This window comes from Sorex fumeus, unplaced genomic scaffold (genome assembly GCF_029834395.1).
Source record: "Sorex fumeus unplaced genomic scaffold, SorFum_2.1 ptg000048l, whole genome shotgun sequence".
NCBI lineage: Eukaryota > Metazoa > Chordata > Mammalia > Eulipotyphla > Soricidae > Sorex > Sorex fumeus.
The window spans coordinates 3,379,899-3,396,978 of NW_026606105.1; the positions used below are offsets into that span (position 1 = coordinate 3,379,899).

A 17,080-nucleotide genomic window follows, 5' to 3' on the forward strand; every position below is an offset into this window, starting at 1 on the left:
TCTTTTGTTTGGCACACGAATTATTTCTCACCACTGAATCTGAACTTGGGAGGAAACTTGTGTGTGTGTGTGTGTGTGTCTGTGTGTGTGTGTGTCTGTGGGCACACACACACGTGCGTATGTGTGTGGTGTGTACACGTGTATGTGTGAAATTAACCTGAAGCCTAAGCATTAAGGGAAAATCACACTTAAAGGAAGCACATGAACCTACTGTGCATAATAGGTAATCGTAGCAATGCTTGCTAGGTAAGATTGCATCAAGCTCTTGGCTGCTTCTGCAAGTAGGTATATCCTAATTTTACCTGTATATTATCAGAAGGAAGATTTTCTGCCTTGTGAAATTAACGATGCCAACCTTATTAGGATTTGGAGCTAATTGGTTGAGATGAAGTAAGGGAATAAAAGTAAATGGTGCAAGAGAGTTGTGTATCTGTGTATATGAATGTGTAATAGAAAGATGTGACATTCATATATATGTGTATAAAATACATCTAACAGGGATGTGCCTATGTGTGTGTATATATATGCATAAATGCTTCTTAAATCTTTGGGCAGGTAGAAGAGGAAACATATCCTCCCCTCCCCCCCACAGCTTTCTTACAATAAGCTCTCAAGTACTTAATGCAGAAAGATAAATATTGAGTTATCCTTATGCTCCCCAATATGTTAGTAGTTACCAAAATATATATTTATCAACACTCATTACTGTGTACGGCAATTGAGTAAAATTTTACTCACTGAAAGAAATCTTAGTAAACTTAAAAATAGCTATTTTTAATAAGGATATTAAAAATAATCAGATGTAATCAAATTCATGTATAAGGATATGCAGTTAGCATTTTTTGTATACAGTTGATTACATCAGATCAATAAATTATGGAGTTTTTAAACAATCATTAAAATTATGCTTTTAGAAATATGCTAGAACATGGAGAAGATATTTGGGGGAAAGAGAATTCTGTTAAATAAAATATACAACTAGCTGCATAAATATAAATATATAGAAAATGTATTAGGTCAAATATCAGTGACTGATAGACTTCTAGGTCATGGAATAACAGTGGATGAGCACTGCTTTAAGACATTTTTTTCCTGAACTTTCTATCAGATTTTATTATTAGACATATATATTTTATCTCACATCATACGCAAGAATATTAAAAGGAAAATAACTCAGATATTCATCTTATTAGAGAGCCACATACATGCAACATATTGATCCTTTTTATCATATAAGCAGAAAATTTGAAAAAATTCTGACTACTGAGTTTGCTTTATTTCTCTTTCCTTTCTAATATCTGAGATATATCCATATGTAAGCACATATTTAGCATATTATGTCAATATTTAGCATATTTATGTCAATACTTTTAACTGTTACTCTTCCTCATAGAATATTCATTTACTTTTTCCAATAATGCAGCATCTTAGTTTTGAATTTTCACTTCAAAAAGTTTTTAACGTTATCATGAACCCATTTTACAGCTCTTGATTTCTGCATGGTATTTTACCCGATCATAGCTTGTCACTGCCTAGTACATAATATTTTGAATTCTGCTCTTCCCTATTTTTTATTTGCATTATATTTAAAGGGCTGGAGCGATAGCACAGCGGGTAGGGCGTCTGCCTTACACGCGGCCAACATGGCCGACCCGAGTTCGATTCCTCTGCCCCTCTCGGAGAGCCCGGCAAGCTACCGAGAGTATTCGATATGCCAGACACAGTAACAACAAAAGTCTCCAATGGAGACGTTACTGGGCCCGCTCGAGCAAATCGACGATCAACCTGAGGGCCTTTACCTTTTACCTTTACCTTTATATTTAAAGTGGCCTTTGAGTCCCTTGTGGACTGCCATGTGCATGCCCTAATTAATCATGTGCTGATCTCATCTCTCATTATAATACTGAATAAAATATCCTCAAGGCCTTTTAGAAATATTAGACAATCCAAGGTGGAGTTACCAGAATTCAAGAAGGAAGATTATTTACACCGTATGCTAAACAAAGCTTGCAAGCCCCTGTGGGTTTAGTCAGTGTCCTGTTATTCACTGCTAAACATGCCTTTGAGTGACACGGATTGTGAGTTAAGACACTTCTCGCTTCGTTTCTTGCTAAGCTCTCACTGCGGTTGTGCGACCTCTCAACATTCTCCCAGTGTGAAGTGTCTGCAGACTCTGATCAAGATGAATCAAATTTCTCTCATAAGAAGTTACGACTTTTGTGATTAGAAAAACAAAACCCTCCGTATTAAAAAACTGGATAATCTACTTCTAGTCTGGTGACAACAGTCCAAGCTGGTGGGACAGGCCACTCCCAGCCTCTCCCCCTGCTCCTGTAGCCTGTAGTGCATGGCCACATGCACTTAGAATACTCACCTCCGTGTCATCCATTTGACCAATGCTCACTGTCCTTCCGGGGCCCATGTCTGCTCTCTCATCAGCTCTGTCCCCATATGCCTGAGCATCAAAAGCAGAGTCAGTGTCCCATGCTTCCCCCCCCCCAGTGTTTTGTTTTTGAATTTATTTTTGTTAAGACACCGTGATATCCAAAGTTGCGCATAATACAGTTGTGTCAGGCAGACAATGTCCCAACACTTAGCCCGCCACCGGTGTGACCCGCCCTCCACCAGTTTTCCCCGCTTCTTTCCCATCCTTCCAGTCCACCCTCTTGGCAGGCAAGTCACAAATTTTTTTCATATTCCTTGCTCCAACAAAAGCTAAAGGCATGGCAAATGGAATTATCGGAAAGTACATCAATAAAAGTCAAGTTGTGATGATTGGGATGTGATTTAACCCAGGTAAAGGAAGGAATTCAAATCATTCAATAAATATAATGCAATGCCTGTTCTCATTTACATAAATATGTTTCCAGCCCTGGCATCTAAAGCAGATTGCATTCAATATTTTATTTGAACAGACACACTGGGTCCTTTGTTAGAGCTGCTGGCAGCCTCCTGAGTGCAGATTCAGGAGTAGTGTTGCTGGCGAAGGAATTCAGCAGAGGGCAGCCCTCAGAAAGTTCCCCGGCTCTGTTTTCAAACCAGCCTCTCTGTGCCTTCTTTCTAAAGTGGGACTGACAGTGATTGCCTTGCAGCAGGGCGGTTGTGAGGAGTTACTGAATGAAGAAACTGTGCTAGATCACCCCGAGCCCATCATCAGGTTGATATCCAACTCCATATCATGGTATGGTCCAGTAAATTTCATTACTATTCACTGAGGACTGCTTGAGCACAGCTGTCCTGTTATGCCTTGCCTTCGTCCCCAACCAACCCCACCCCCACCCCCACCACCACCCAAATCTTGTCTGTTGTTCCAGTTGAATGAGGATTGACATCTTAACTGGTACTTGTTTCCTTTCACCAACCTGGACCTGTGGCAGTACAGCAGATAAGCACAGTGAACTGTCTTTCTAAGTCCAACATAGCCGGCCTTGGAGGTTGAGTTCTTTCCACCAAATCAAAGAGTCAAGACAAGAGTCAGAATGGCATGGCATAACCTATCCTGGATAGTTTTCAGGAGAATCAGACACAGTAGCCAACTCTGTCTCTTGGAGAAGAAAGCCTACACACACACACACACACACACACACACACACACACACACACTTCATTTTCACCCATCTCAGGCTTCTCTTGGGGGGATTCTCAACATTACTTGAGTCTGTTCTGGATCTTGGACATTATTTCTTAGTTCAGGAGAATGTTCTCCAAAGATTTGAGAATCAGGGGTCTGGAGAAAGGTTCAATTACTAGGCCTTGAAGTGATCATTCTGTTTTCCTAACTCCCCGCCCAACCAAATAACTTTTGTAGGGGGAGGGCTGTGAGACCAGGCTTCAACAGAACTTGGAAGACCAGGATCCACTGCCAGGAACTGCAGGACTAGCTAGAACCACATACCATTTATCTAGATTCAGCAGTGGTTAGATTTTGCCACCTATGCTAGATAAACACTGAAGAATTATAGCTCTGTCCTCCCGTTGTTCATTGATTTGCTCGAGTGGGCCCAGTAATGTCTCCATTGTGAGACTTGTTGTTAATGTTTTTGGCATATTGAATACATCACGGGGAGCTTGCCAGACTTTGCTGTGCTGGTGAGATACTCTTGGTAGCTTGCCAGGCTCTCTGAGAGGGGTGGAGGAATCGAACCCAAGTAGCGTGTCGGCTGCATGCAAGGCAAATGCCCTACCCACTGTGCTATCAGATAAACACTAGACAGATTTTATTTTGGGGAGGGGGCGCTTAACCACTTGAGAGTAGCCCATGGACCTCATGCTGCCTCAGCCCTATATACGTGAGCATGAATCTGCTAAGAGAAAAACAAGGTCATGGTCCCACAGACGGGCTCATTTCACTCAGAGTATTGGCACAGTTACTGCAAACACCCATATTCAGATATAGCCTTACCTCAATTTTTTTCTTTCAGATTTTTAAAAAACAGAGGCTCCAACTATATCTGTAAAAATTTCCCATCTTCTCTTACTTTTCAAGGCATGAGCCATCACATTCTCTTACTTTTCAAGGCATGAACCATCACGTTCACTGCAGTGCATCCATCAGAAGGCGCACCAGCTGCATTTGGCCGGTTGCGGCAGACATGGGTCAGTTAAACTGGGCTTAACCAGATTCTCCTGTTGCAGTAACACTTTGCCTTGCCTTCACATGGTTGTTGGTTGTCGCTGTAATATCCAGGGATCGCCTACTTGGTGGGTGACACTCATGTACTTTAGTTGTGCTCACACACACTTGGTTGTGGCCCCAGGGACACAAGAGGCAGTGCCACTGGGATCACACATAGTGTGTGGGGTGTGCTGGGAACTGAACTGGTGGCCTTATACACACAAGGCAGGTACTTAACCACTGAGCCACATCCCCGGCCTGACTTTCCTCCCTTTTTTACTAACGTAATCCATGGCTTAAAGTGCTTATTGCAATAGCACTGACATAAGAGTATACCAGGAGCATTCTATCCACAGTCTGGGCACATGTTAATCTTTACAGGAAGTGGTTATTTCCTAAATAGCCTAAAATAACCTATTTCCTAAATAACCAATTTCCTAAATAACCTATTTCCTAAATGCATTAATATTCACAGAGGTTATTTCCTAAATAACTAAAGCAGTAGCTCCTTTATGGACGATGAATATCAAGTAGCTTCTCATCCAGAAAACCACCCAGCCCCTCCCCTCTTTGCATATGGATCCCACTAATTTGTTTTTCCTGTGGGTCTGCCCCACGCAGGCTTATTTGCACATTTCTCCCAGAGTTGGTTGAATCCTTCTGTCTAAAAGAGTCTTCCCTCACTAGCTGCAAGACATTCATTGTTAGTTTTTTGGTGGGTTTTAAATTTGGATGGTTTTATCCTCTGTATCATGTGCCCTTTTTAAAAATATCACATATGCTATCGGAAATCAGGATGGTTGAGAGGTCTAAGAGAAAAAATATCTTACATGCTATCATTTATTTTCAGCCATATTATTTGAAGGTGATGCTTTTATCAAGAAAGAGAAAATGTCTGGGCTGGAGCGATAGCACAGCGGGTAGGGCATTTGCCTTGCGTGCGGCCGACCTGGGTTTGATTCCCAGCATCCCATATGGTCCCCCAAGCACTGCCAGGAGTAATTCCTGAGTGCAGAGCCAGGAGTAACCCGTGAGCATCGCTGGGTGTGACTCAAACCCCCCCCCCCCCAAAAAAAAGAAAGAAAAAAAAGTATAAACTAAGCACCCAGTTTCCACATCGAGAAGTTAATAAGGAAATAAGACTAAGCCCACGATATGGAGAAGGAATAAGCAGATGACAAAGATGAAAGCAGAAATAAAGGAAATAGAAAAACAATTCATGGGGGAAAAATCAGTAAAGTTGAAAGATGTTTTTTGCAAAGTTGGTAAAGTGGATCAACCCCTGTGTTTGCTGATTTTGACAACAAAAACAAAACCAAAAAGTATAATTTCCAGGAACTGAAGGAGTAACATTTATACAGATTCTAAAGATGTTAGTACGGGGCTTGAGCCATAGTACAGCAGGAAGGGTGTTTGCCTTGCCCGCAGACAACCTGGGTTCAATCCCCAGCATCCCATATGGTCCCCCAAGCACAGCCAGGAGTAATTCCTGAGTGAAGAGCCAGGAGTAACCCCTGAGCACCGCTGGGTGTAATTCCCCCCAATAAAAGCAAAAATAAACAAATAATAAAAAATAAAGACATTAGTAGGATACTAAGGATATTACAGCTGTCCATGACAATAAATTTGACAACAAAGGAAGTGGACAGATACAGCTTACTGAATTGTCACAAGAAGAAATGAGGTACATATGTTACAGAATCCTGATCAAGCAGGAAGTATAAAGGGGAGCCCCATTTACTTATGCATACAGACTTGACCTGGCTTTTTTCAGAAAGGATCAAGCCCCAAGTATAGTTCACGTAGGGTATTTGCACATTAGTTACTTGCTACCTTGCTCACAGTTGGCGCGGGGGGGGGGGGGGGGGGGGGGGCGAAAATTTCATTTAGCACACACAATGGATGGTACTGATTTATTTCAGGTTCCAAACAGACATTTACTTCCTTGTTTCTGTGACTTCCTAGTTCCTGTTCATGCTAATATTAGGGGGAGCTAGATGATGGATAGTATTAGTAGGAACTAGAATTCTTTTAGTTTTTTTTAAATGTAGCACTGTCCTCACGTGGTTCATCAATTTTCTCCAGCAGACACCAATAACGTCTCCATTGTGTGACGTCTTGTTACTGTGTTTGACATATCAAATACACCACAGGGAGCTTGCCAGGCTCTGCCGTATGCGTGAGATACTCTTGGAAGCTTGCTGGGCTCTCAGAGAGGGACGGAGGAATCGAACCGAGATCAGCTGCATGCAAGGCAAAGGCCCTACCCGCTATGCTATCACTCCAGCTCAGTTTTTTTTAATATAAAATTTTAAATGCCATTTAAAATTAAAAACAATAATGGGAAAAATCCCATCTCAAGTTATTGATTTCTGGTGATATTGACGGTAAAGATATACATATAAATCAGGCTGCCAGAGCCAGTCTATGGGGGTTTGCCTTCAAAGTGGCTGACTTAGGCTTAATTTTTAGTATCCTAGATGGTCTCCCAAGTCTACCAGGAATGATCCCTGAATACAGAGCTACGAGTAAACCCTGAGCACAGCCACGTGTGGCCAAAAACAAAAACAAAGCATATAAATCAATAAAACAGACTGGATAGTCAGAAACAGATCACCTGATTTGTGGTTTTGTTTTTTTTTTGAAAAGGTACCTAAGTAATTCACAAAGAAAAATCTTTTTCAACCTATGGTTCTGGAGCAGCTGTTTTCCATGTGGAAAATGACTTTCATACTTAACCTACTCCCCATATATAAAAAATAATTATAAATAGATCTAGGGGGCCGGGGTGACATCATGGTGGGTAGGGCATTTGCCTTGTATGCAGCCTACCTGGGTTCGATCCTCGGCATCCCATATGGTCCCCTGAGCATTGCCAGGAGTAATTCCAGAGTGCAAAGCCAGGACTAACCCCTGAGCATCGCCGGATGTGACCCAAAAAGCAAAATAAAAAAAAATAGATCTAGAACTAAATCTGGAAGCTTGTCTTACTCCAACATCATATACAAAAACGTCTCTTTCTCCCAGTAATGCAAGATATCACCATCAGATTTAGTGTAACCTTGGCTTTTAAAAACATACTATTCGGAGTTGGAAATTAACTGATCTTTACCTACCGTCCATTCAAACCAAGATAATCTATTCCTTATCTCACCCCACGTTTTGCTGAAACCATCTGTTAATTTGGGTGCCAACTTGGCGTTTGCTTCATGTTTATTTCGTACTTTGCTTTGGCTTTTAACATCCTGGCTCTGCTAATTTGGAATCATGTCCGAGTTGCCAATTTTCCAGCACTGGTCACACATTATACAAGTATCCTTTGTCCACCACTGCTTTTGGTGTTCTTCTAGATTGTTCTTATATTCACTGTTAGTTTTGTAGTCCTATAGTCAGTAATTTTGGTTTCTTTTTTTTGGGGGGGTGGACATACTAAGGGTAACTTCTGGCTCTGCACTCAAGAATTACTCCTGTGCTACTCAAAGGAACCATCCACATGGGATGCAAACAAGGCAGGTGTCTTACCTAAAGTACTATCTCTCCAACACTAGGATGACTTTTTTTTCCTCTTGGGCAGTCTTCATAACTTTGTCTTTAGATTTGAAGATCATGAAGTACCATAAAGGAGTGGAATCCGCATAGCATTTCATTCCAGCGACTGCGTTCGGAGTTGCTTCTAGGAAAGTCCAGATCTTGATATCAACACAAGGACATTGCCATCTCATTTTACATGTTTCTTAGGCTTGTTTTTCTTTTTGCTCTTTGCTCTGAAGCTCTTCCTTGCTGTGATATTAGCCTGCCGATTTGTCCTTGGTTACTAGACTGTTTCCTGGTACTATCCACCATGATGACCTTTTGGCATTATGCTGTACAAAAAAATCTCATGAATCCTATCCATGAGTTTATGCTGTACAAAAAAATCTCATGAATCCTATCCATGAGTTAAAACTGAGGTTATCTGTTTGGCAGTGATTTGTATCCTAATTCTTTTCATGAGTTGATCCCTTGTATTTTATGAGAATGAGATATATAGTTTATGATATCAAAGCTTGCCAATTACAGGCAATATTTATTCAAGACCTTATCATTTTTTTGCTGTTTCTTCCTTGGCAGTTCACTTTCTCTGTGTTTAGTTTGGTGCCTCTCTTACATGACAGTGATTTTGATCGAATGCATGATAGGTCTTATTTATGTGATGAAATGACATTGAAATTCTTGGTTGATCAGGGTAGTTGAGACACATTATCTTAGGACAAAAGATAATGGGTGGCAGAGTGTTGTCATTTTCTTGGTTGTCTCATTCATGGATATGCAGTTACAGATTCTTTGGTCTGAGGTGTTGGACCAATGGGATTTCCATTTGATTTTTTATTTTCTATGATTTCCTCGCTCTTAGTTTATTATTCCTTTCTCTTTTTTTTCTTTTTTTGCTTTTTGGGTCACACCCGGTGATGCACAGGGAAAACTCCTGGCTCTGCACTCAGGAATTCCTGGCGGTGCTCAGGGGACCATATGGGATGCTGGGATTTGAACCCAGGTTGGCCATGTGCAAGGCAAATGCCCTACCTACTGTGCTATCGATCCAGCCCCTATTATACCTTTCTTGAGGCTCCATGTTATTAGGGGTTTGTTTTCACTTTAATAACTTAGGTTTCATTTCAGAGGAGAGTGGGAAAGGAAATTAAAATGTCAGGTGTTTTCCAGCACATGAAGCAGTCATTTATCTCTCTCTCTGCATCTAAGTCATGGCTGTTGGAAATGACAGGCGCCTACCTGTGCCTTTGTCACATCCACCTGACTTAGCCTGAGCAGAACCCACTCAGAGTCATCATTGCCCTGAGGTTCCAGCTGCTGGGTGTCTCTGTATCTGCTTTGTACCTCCAGTTTCACCCCTTGTCCTGGCAGGCAGGCAGGTCAACCTCAAACAGTAACCCACAGCATGCCTCCAGGGCAGGTACTTTTCTTCACTGTCTTGTCTCTGTCTCTCTGTCTCTCTCTGTCTCTCTCTCTCTTTCTCTCTTTTTGCATTATGGTTTGCAATGCAGGGACTGAGAGGTTACCTCCTTTCAGCACTCAGTTCTTATCCAGAGTGATCACTTCCAAAATCATTGTCATACTGGTCCCTTCTCTGTCCTAACTGCCCTTCCCCTGCCCTGCCACTTGTGGCAAGTTTCCATCCATGGATCAGTCCTTGTTGGCCCTTGTTTTTACTGTCCATGAGTATTAGTCTAATATTATACACTTTTTTTTATATCCAACACATGAGTGCAATCATTCTATGACTGTCTCTCTCCTTTTCCTTTTCCTCAGCATGACACTCTCCATCTATCGACAAACAAATTTCCTGACTTCATTTTTCCTACATGGAAAATTACTACGTGGCTGTGTAGTATTCCAGTGTGTAGATGGGCCATATTTTCTTTATCCAGTCATCTGTTCTCGAGCACTCGGATTGTTTCCAGATTCTTGCTGTTGTGAATAGTGCTGCAGTGCTGAATCCGTAGTCATGGTTTGTACAACAACCTTGCATCTGTATCTCACAGTGATAATATAATAAAAAATAATAATAATAAAATTGGGGGCTGGAGCAATAGCACAGCTACTCGGGCATTTGCCTTGCACGCGGCCGGCCCAGGTTCAATTCCCAGCATCCCATATGGTTCCCCCAAGAACCGCCAGGAGTAATTCCTTAGTGCATGAGCCAGGAGTAACCTCTGTGCATCACTGGGTGTGGCCCTAAAAGCAAAATAATAACAATAATAATAATAATGATAATAAATAAAGCACAGTAACCGTATCCTTCTCTGGCTTCACATATACATATAGAGTACTTAACTGCATCAAATTTATAAACAGAATGCTTTTTTGATAGGAACATGCTTCCTATTTAATTTTGTATATGTGTTTAAAGAACAAAAAAAAAACACAATTTTTTGGGGGGAGGGGGCTCAGATCTCAGAATTTAGTCCTGGCTCTGTGCCCAGGGGTTATTTCTGGCTCTGTTCCCAGGGATCACTCCAGGCTCTGTGCTCAGGGATTACTTGCCCAGGTGAGCTGCACGCAAGGCAAATGACACTCATTATACAATCACTCCAGCCCCACCCAAATTTTAAGGGACAGTTTTATTGCAAAATCACCAAATTAGATCACTAAGGTAGATAACAGGTCTCACAATGGAGACATTACTGGACCTGCTCGAGCAAATCGGTGACCAATGGGAGACAGTGCTACAGTGATAAGGTAAATAAAGTGTTGGTTGAGAAATACCCATATCACTAAGAGATAACATTCTGATTGACCTGGCCAGTAAGTTATTTTCTGGGCCCCTGATCATGGGAAGTGAATGATAGTCATAAGGCTGTTAGGGTGGAGGGTTAGTACTGGGATAAGTGTTAGCCTTGCATGCGCCCAGCCCCAGTTCAATTCCTGGTACTGCTTATGGTCCCTACCAGTCATGACCTCTGAACACAGATACACAGATGCAGGAGTCAGCCCTGAGTACTGCATGTGTGGCCAGGTGTGGCCAGACCGTCCCTAAATCCCTCCCCCCCAACCCCAACATACGCACACACACACACACACACACACACACACACACACACATACACACACACTGCTGTGGATCTGGTTAGAGCAGGGAGTCGCTGTCACTGTCCTCCCATTGTTCATCGATTTCTAGCGGGCCCAGTAACATCTCCATTTTGAGACTTGTTACTGTGTTTGGCATATTGAATATGTGCCCAGGCCGTGGTTCCGCGCGGTGCCTCGCCTCAGCCTGCACATAGCAGCCAACTTAGAACTGGTGCAGACCAGGGAAATCTGACTGTTTAATTAAAACAAAGCATCCCGAAGGCCCGCGGCAGGTGTTGACGCGATGTGATTTCTGCCCAGTGCTCTGAATGTTGAAGTGAAGAAATTCAGTGAAGCACAGGTAAACGACAGGAGTAACTGTGACTCTCCTAAGGTAGCCAAATGCCTCGTCATCTAATTAGTGACGCGCATGAATGGATGAACAAGATTCCCACTGTCCCTAGAGCAGGGAGGTCAGAGATAAATGGTCTGATGGTTCAGCATTCCCAGAACTGTCAGGTCACACCTGGGAGTGACACGTTTCCCTTCAGAGGTGGTTTGGTCTGGGAAGAGGATTCCAGTTGTCCCTTCATGGTTCCATGATGCAGGCCAGGGCTATTGCTCAGCAGCAGAGCACTCGCTTTTCATGTATCAGGCCCTGGGTTCAATTCCCACCCCTGTCAATAAGTAAATGAATGCAAAGATTCGGTCCTTGGGACCTCATGTCCCCTGAGCCCTGCTGGGAGCGAGTCCTGAGCACAGAGCCTGAGTAGTCCCTGAGTACCACTGGACATGGCCCCTGAGCCCAAATAATCATCCTGGTTCCCTGAGGATGCTCCTGGCCCTGAAACAATGCACAAATACAGCACAAATCTGTCTGCTGTGCTCCCCGCTTCTCAGAGCTCCTTCCAGCTCTCTCCTAACCATCACGGGAACGGAGGACCCCACACTGGGTGCTCAGGGGTGAAGGGACTTCACCATCTCCTCCTCCTGTGGGGTCGCGAGGGTCATGGGACACCTGAGATACTAGAGGGCTTTGTTCACTACTGACCGAACAGACAGCAGGAGGAGGTGCATCTCCCAGAGAGACCACCAGGGGGCGCATCGCAGCTAGTGGGGCTCAGTGCAGCTGAGGCTGCTCACCGCTCTGCCTCCGGAGATCTCAGTGACTCCTCCCTGACTCCCTTGCTAGGCTCCTCAGTGGCTTCATTTGCAAAGGATTTGGCTGCACAATGCTGACAAATGAGACTCCTTCTGAGCACCAAACCAGGAGCTCCCAATCAGTCCTTTATACCAGGCTTCAAAGACTGGAAATAAACACTCACCTGCAGAATATTCGGGACACAGTATTGGCTGATCAGCAGGGGCTCCCCATAAATTGGGGAATCACGCACCAAGAAGGAGCAGAGTGGAATTAAGCTCGTGCCTCTTTCTCCCCTGCTGGGAGACTTCCAAGGCCCAGCTCTGCCCCTCTTTCGCCTGGTGAGACTGATAATAATAACGCAGGTGACATCTTAGCGATGTCACAGGCTCCTGGCACTGGCCCCCATGCAGTCAGTAACCTGTGGGTGACTTCTGAGCTCTCCAAATCTTAATCAACCAGCAGCAGCCTGCTGTTGACCTGAAGACTTCCTGCAAACCTGTTAGCTCACGCTCTCACTATTTTCTATGGTTCTCATCCCATGAAGTAAGCTACGGCACTGTAGCACTGTCCTCCCATTGTTCATCGATTTGCTCAAGCGGTGACCAGTAACGTCTCCCTTGTGAGACTTGTTGTTACTGTTTTTGGCATACAGAATCCGCCATGGGGAGCTTGCCAGGCTCTGCCATGCGGGCAGGATACTCTCGGTAGCTTGCTGGGCTCTCCGAGAGGAACGGAGGAATCGAACCTGGGTCGGCCGCGTGCAAGGCAAATACCCTACCCACTGTGCTGTCACTGCAGCCTGAATTAAGCTTTAGGGGGAGAAATTCTACTTTTAGGAACGGTTCAAGGAGGTGACAGGGCACTCGTGGTGACGTCCCACGTACCATATTTCCTGAGGTGGTCAGTTAATAGAGTTGATTTTTTTTTTGTTTTTGTTTGTTTGTTGTTTACTTTTTGGTCACACCCAGCGATGCTCAGGGGTTCCTCCTGCCTCTGCACTCAAGAATCAGTCCTGGCAGTGCATGGGGCACCCTATGGGATGCCGAGGATTGACCCCAAGTCAGCCGCGTGCATGGCAAACACCCTATCCGCTGTACTATCGCTCCAGCCCCTAATAGAGTTGGGTTTTTTGTTTTGTTTTAATTTATTTACTTATTTTGCTTTTTGGGTCACACCTGGCAATGCACAGGGGTTACTCCTGGCTCATGCACTCAGGAGTTACTCCCCACGGTAATCAGGGGACCATATAGGATGCTGGGAATCAAACCTGGGTCCACTGTGTGCAAGGCAAACGCCCTACCCACTGTGCTATCACTCCAGCCACCCCAATAGAGTTGTTGACAAGGAAATTCGGGCACTGGTATGTCCAGGCAGTTTGCCAGGTAGGGGACAAGGCCCAGCAGTGTTTGTCAAGTGGACACTGGCGCTGTGCCTGGTGCGATCCTAACACACGTGCATGTGTGAGGTAATGGGGGGAGGGGGGTTCACCCTTCTAACTGACCACACCCTCCCTCTTGCAGCTGTGAGGATGACCTCTCGGAGGACAGAGCGGAGCTCCTGCACGGCATCTCGGAGCTGGACATCACCAACTCGGACTGCTTCCCGTCGCAGCTGCTGGTGCACGGGGCCTTGGCCTTCCCGCTGGGCTTGGATTCCTACCACGGCTGTGTCATCGCGGCCGCCCGCTACGGCCGGGGCCGGGTGGTGGTGACCGGCCACAAGGTCCTGTTCACCGTCAGCAAGCTGGGCCCCTTCCTGCTCAACGCCGTGCGCTGGCTGGACGGGGGTCGCCGGGGCAAGATCGTAGTGCAGACGGAGCTGCGGGCCCTGAGCAGCTTGCTGGCCGTGGGCGGCGTGGAGGCCAGCATCGAGCCGAACCTCACCAGCGATGCCAGCGTCTACTGCTTCGAGCCCATGAGCGACGTGGGGGTCAAGGAGCTGCAGGAGTTCGTGGCCGAGGGCGGGGGCCTGTTCGTGGGCGCCCAGGCCTGGTGGTGGGCCTTCAAGAACCCGGGCGTGTCCCCGCTGGCCCGGTTCCCCGGCAACCTGTTGCTCAACCCCTTTGGCATCAGCATCACCAGCCAGAGCCTCAACCCGGGCCCCTTTCGCACCCCCAAGGCCGGGATCCGGACCTACCACTTCCGCTCCACGCTGGCCGAGTTCCAGGTCATCATGGGCCGCAAGCGTGGGAACGTGGAGAAGGGCTGGTTGGCCAAGCTGGGCCCCGACGGTGCCGCCTTCCTGCAGATCCCCGCCGACGACGTCCCGGCCTACATGTCCGTGCACCGGCTTCTCCGCAAGCTGCTGAGCCGCTACCGGCTGCCGGTGGCCACGCGCGAGAACCCCGTGATCAATGATTGCTGCCGGGGTGCCATGCTGTCCCTGGCCACCGGGCTGGCCCACTCGGGCAGCGACCTGGCCCTCTTGGTGCCCGAGATCGAAGATATGTACAGCAGCCTCTACCTGCGACCCTCAGAAACGCCCATCACCGTGGACGTCAACTGCAACAACCCAGGTAGGGGCGGGAGGGTGCGGAAGAGATCGCCTTCCCACCCACGCCCCCCCCCCAAAAAGAAAACCTATGTGTGGAGGGTGACGGGGACAGGACGTGATGGCATCTGCCCACTGCTGTCCCAAGTGCTAGCTGCAACCCTGGCTGGTTTCTTTCATCCCCAGGAGATGGGGCCTGAGGTTTGGAAGAGCTGGGTGGAGGGTGGAGGAAGGAAGGGGGGAAGGCCTGGGTGGGGTGGAGTTGGGGGCTGGGATGAACGCTGCCCTTCTTGTGCTGTCCCCGGCAGGCACCAGGTATTGCTGGATGAGCACCGGGCTCTACATCCCCGGGAGGCAGGTCATTGAGGTCTCCCTGCCCGAGGCTGCGGCGTCCGCGGATCTAAAGGTAATGCCACCGCTGCCACTCAGGGGCGCCCAACTTAAGGACAGCCCTTTGGACTCTGACACACACCCCTCTTTTTTTTTTTAGATTTTTTTTTAATCGGATCACAGTGCCCAAAAGGAGAGGGAGGGAGGGAGGGAGAGAAAGAGAGGGAGAGGGAGAAACAGACAGACAGAAAGAGGGAGAGGAGGGGAGAGAGACAGACACAGAGAGAGAGAGAGAGAGAGAGAGAGAGAGTTTCTTTTTTAAAGTTTTATTTGTTGAATTACCGTGAGAATAGTCACAAAGCCTTTCAGTGTAAGTCTCGGTCAGTCATACAATGATCAAACACCCGTCCCTTCACCAGTGCACATTTTCCACCACCAAGAAGAGAGAGAGTTTTTAACATGCCAAAAAGCCCAACTGATTGATTTTAATGTAAAAAAAAAAAAAAATATATATATATATATATATATATATATATATGATGCATTTCAGGTGCCAGGGCGACACAGCCCTCCTTCTGATTCAGGTTTTGTGTGTGGTACTTTACCATCTAGTAAAGGATTAAGAAAGAAGGGCTGGAGTGATAGCACAGCAGGTAGGGTGTTTGCCTTGCATGCGGCCGACCTGGGTTCGATTCCCAGCATCCCATATGGTCCCCTGAGCACCACCAGGAGTAACTCCTGAGTGCAGAGTCAGGAGGAACTCCTGTGTATTGCCGGGTGTGACCCAAAATGCAAAAGAAAGGAAGGAAGGAAGGAAGGAAGGAAGGAAGGAAGGAAGGAAGGATTAAGAAAGAAAGCAGAGGGGCCCAGAGAGATTGAGGGGCTGGGGGCGGGGGGCACTTGTCTTGTCCGCAGCAGGCCAGAGTTCCTTCCCCGCACCTTATTGGGTCTCCTGAGCCCCACCAGGAGTGACTCCTGAGTGTGAAACCAAGAGTAAGCCTTGAGCACTGCTAAGTGTGGCCCAAACTCTACACACACACACACACACACACACACACACACACACACACACACACACCACATACACACACAAAACAAAAAGGAGAAAAGAAAGGAAGTAGAGGGCAGACCCTTGGCACATGGTGCCCTGAGACCACCTCAGTTCCTTTCCCATCCATCACTGCTCCCTCTGCCTTACCAGGTCTTTCGGAATCTCCCTCTTCCTGTGAACCAGACTTTCTTGCCTGCCCGGTCCACCCGCATTACATCACACTCACACGCACATACTCACACACATACACACACACATGCATGCACATACACATACAAGCACACACACAAACACACACGAGCATGCACAAACACACGTGCGTGTACATGCAAGCAAAGGAGCACACACAAGCGTGCATACACACACGAGCACACACACACGGTTGAGAAAATCAAGTTGCCATCTTGCTCTGCTGCTCTCGAGGTGTGCGGGGACAGCTAAGGGCGCCAACCCACATGCAGGACAGTGCCTGCCCCACCCTCCCGTGTAGACTTTGCTGCTGGAGCCCCAGAGGATACAACTCTGCCCACTGCCCCGTGTCCATTAGCAAAAGGCAGGGTCAGAATGACCAATGCCATGCAGGAGACAGCCTGGGCTCCCGTCTGACACGCATGCCTCAAGGGTCCCAGCCGGTGCCCCTCCTATCAGCAACGCCCCCTGGTCCTGGGAGGAGCCGCATCTCTGCTGGTATGGGGGGACCGGGATGTGACACCCGCCTCGGTCCCTGCACCTTGAAGGACACAGCTTCTCGGGGTGCTGCATACATGTTTGGCAGGAGGGCCGGCCACACATGGGGCCCCAGCCCCACGAACCCTCCTGCCTCACCTTGCAACCCCCAACCTCCATCCCCACACCCCCGAGGTAACTCTGGCGGGGGCATCTC

At 46.6% G+C, this 17,080-nt stretch overlaps 1 protein-coding gene across 2 annotated transcripts in view; it reads left to right on the forward strand.

Annotated features, from left to right (window-relative positions):
- LOC130032437 (TRPM8 channel-associated factor 1) overlaps positions 1-17,080 on the forward strand; it is a 37,924-nt gene that overhangs the window by 13,878 nt on the left and 6,966 nt on the right. For both annotated transcript variants that reach the window (XM_056123990.1, XM_056123989.1), the window contains exons 3-4: positions 13,847-14,841; positions 15,125-15,222. In XM_056123990.1, the coding sequence (XP_055979965.1) occupies positions 13,847-14,841; positions 15,125-15,222 (1,093 nt within the window). The remainder of the gene's footprint in view (positions 1-13,846; positions 14,842-15,124; positions 15,223-17,080) is intronic.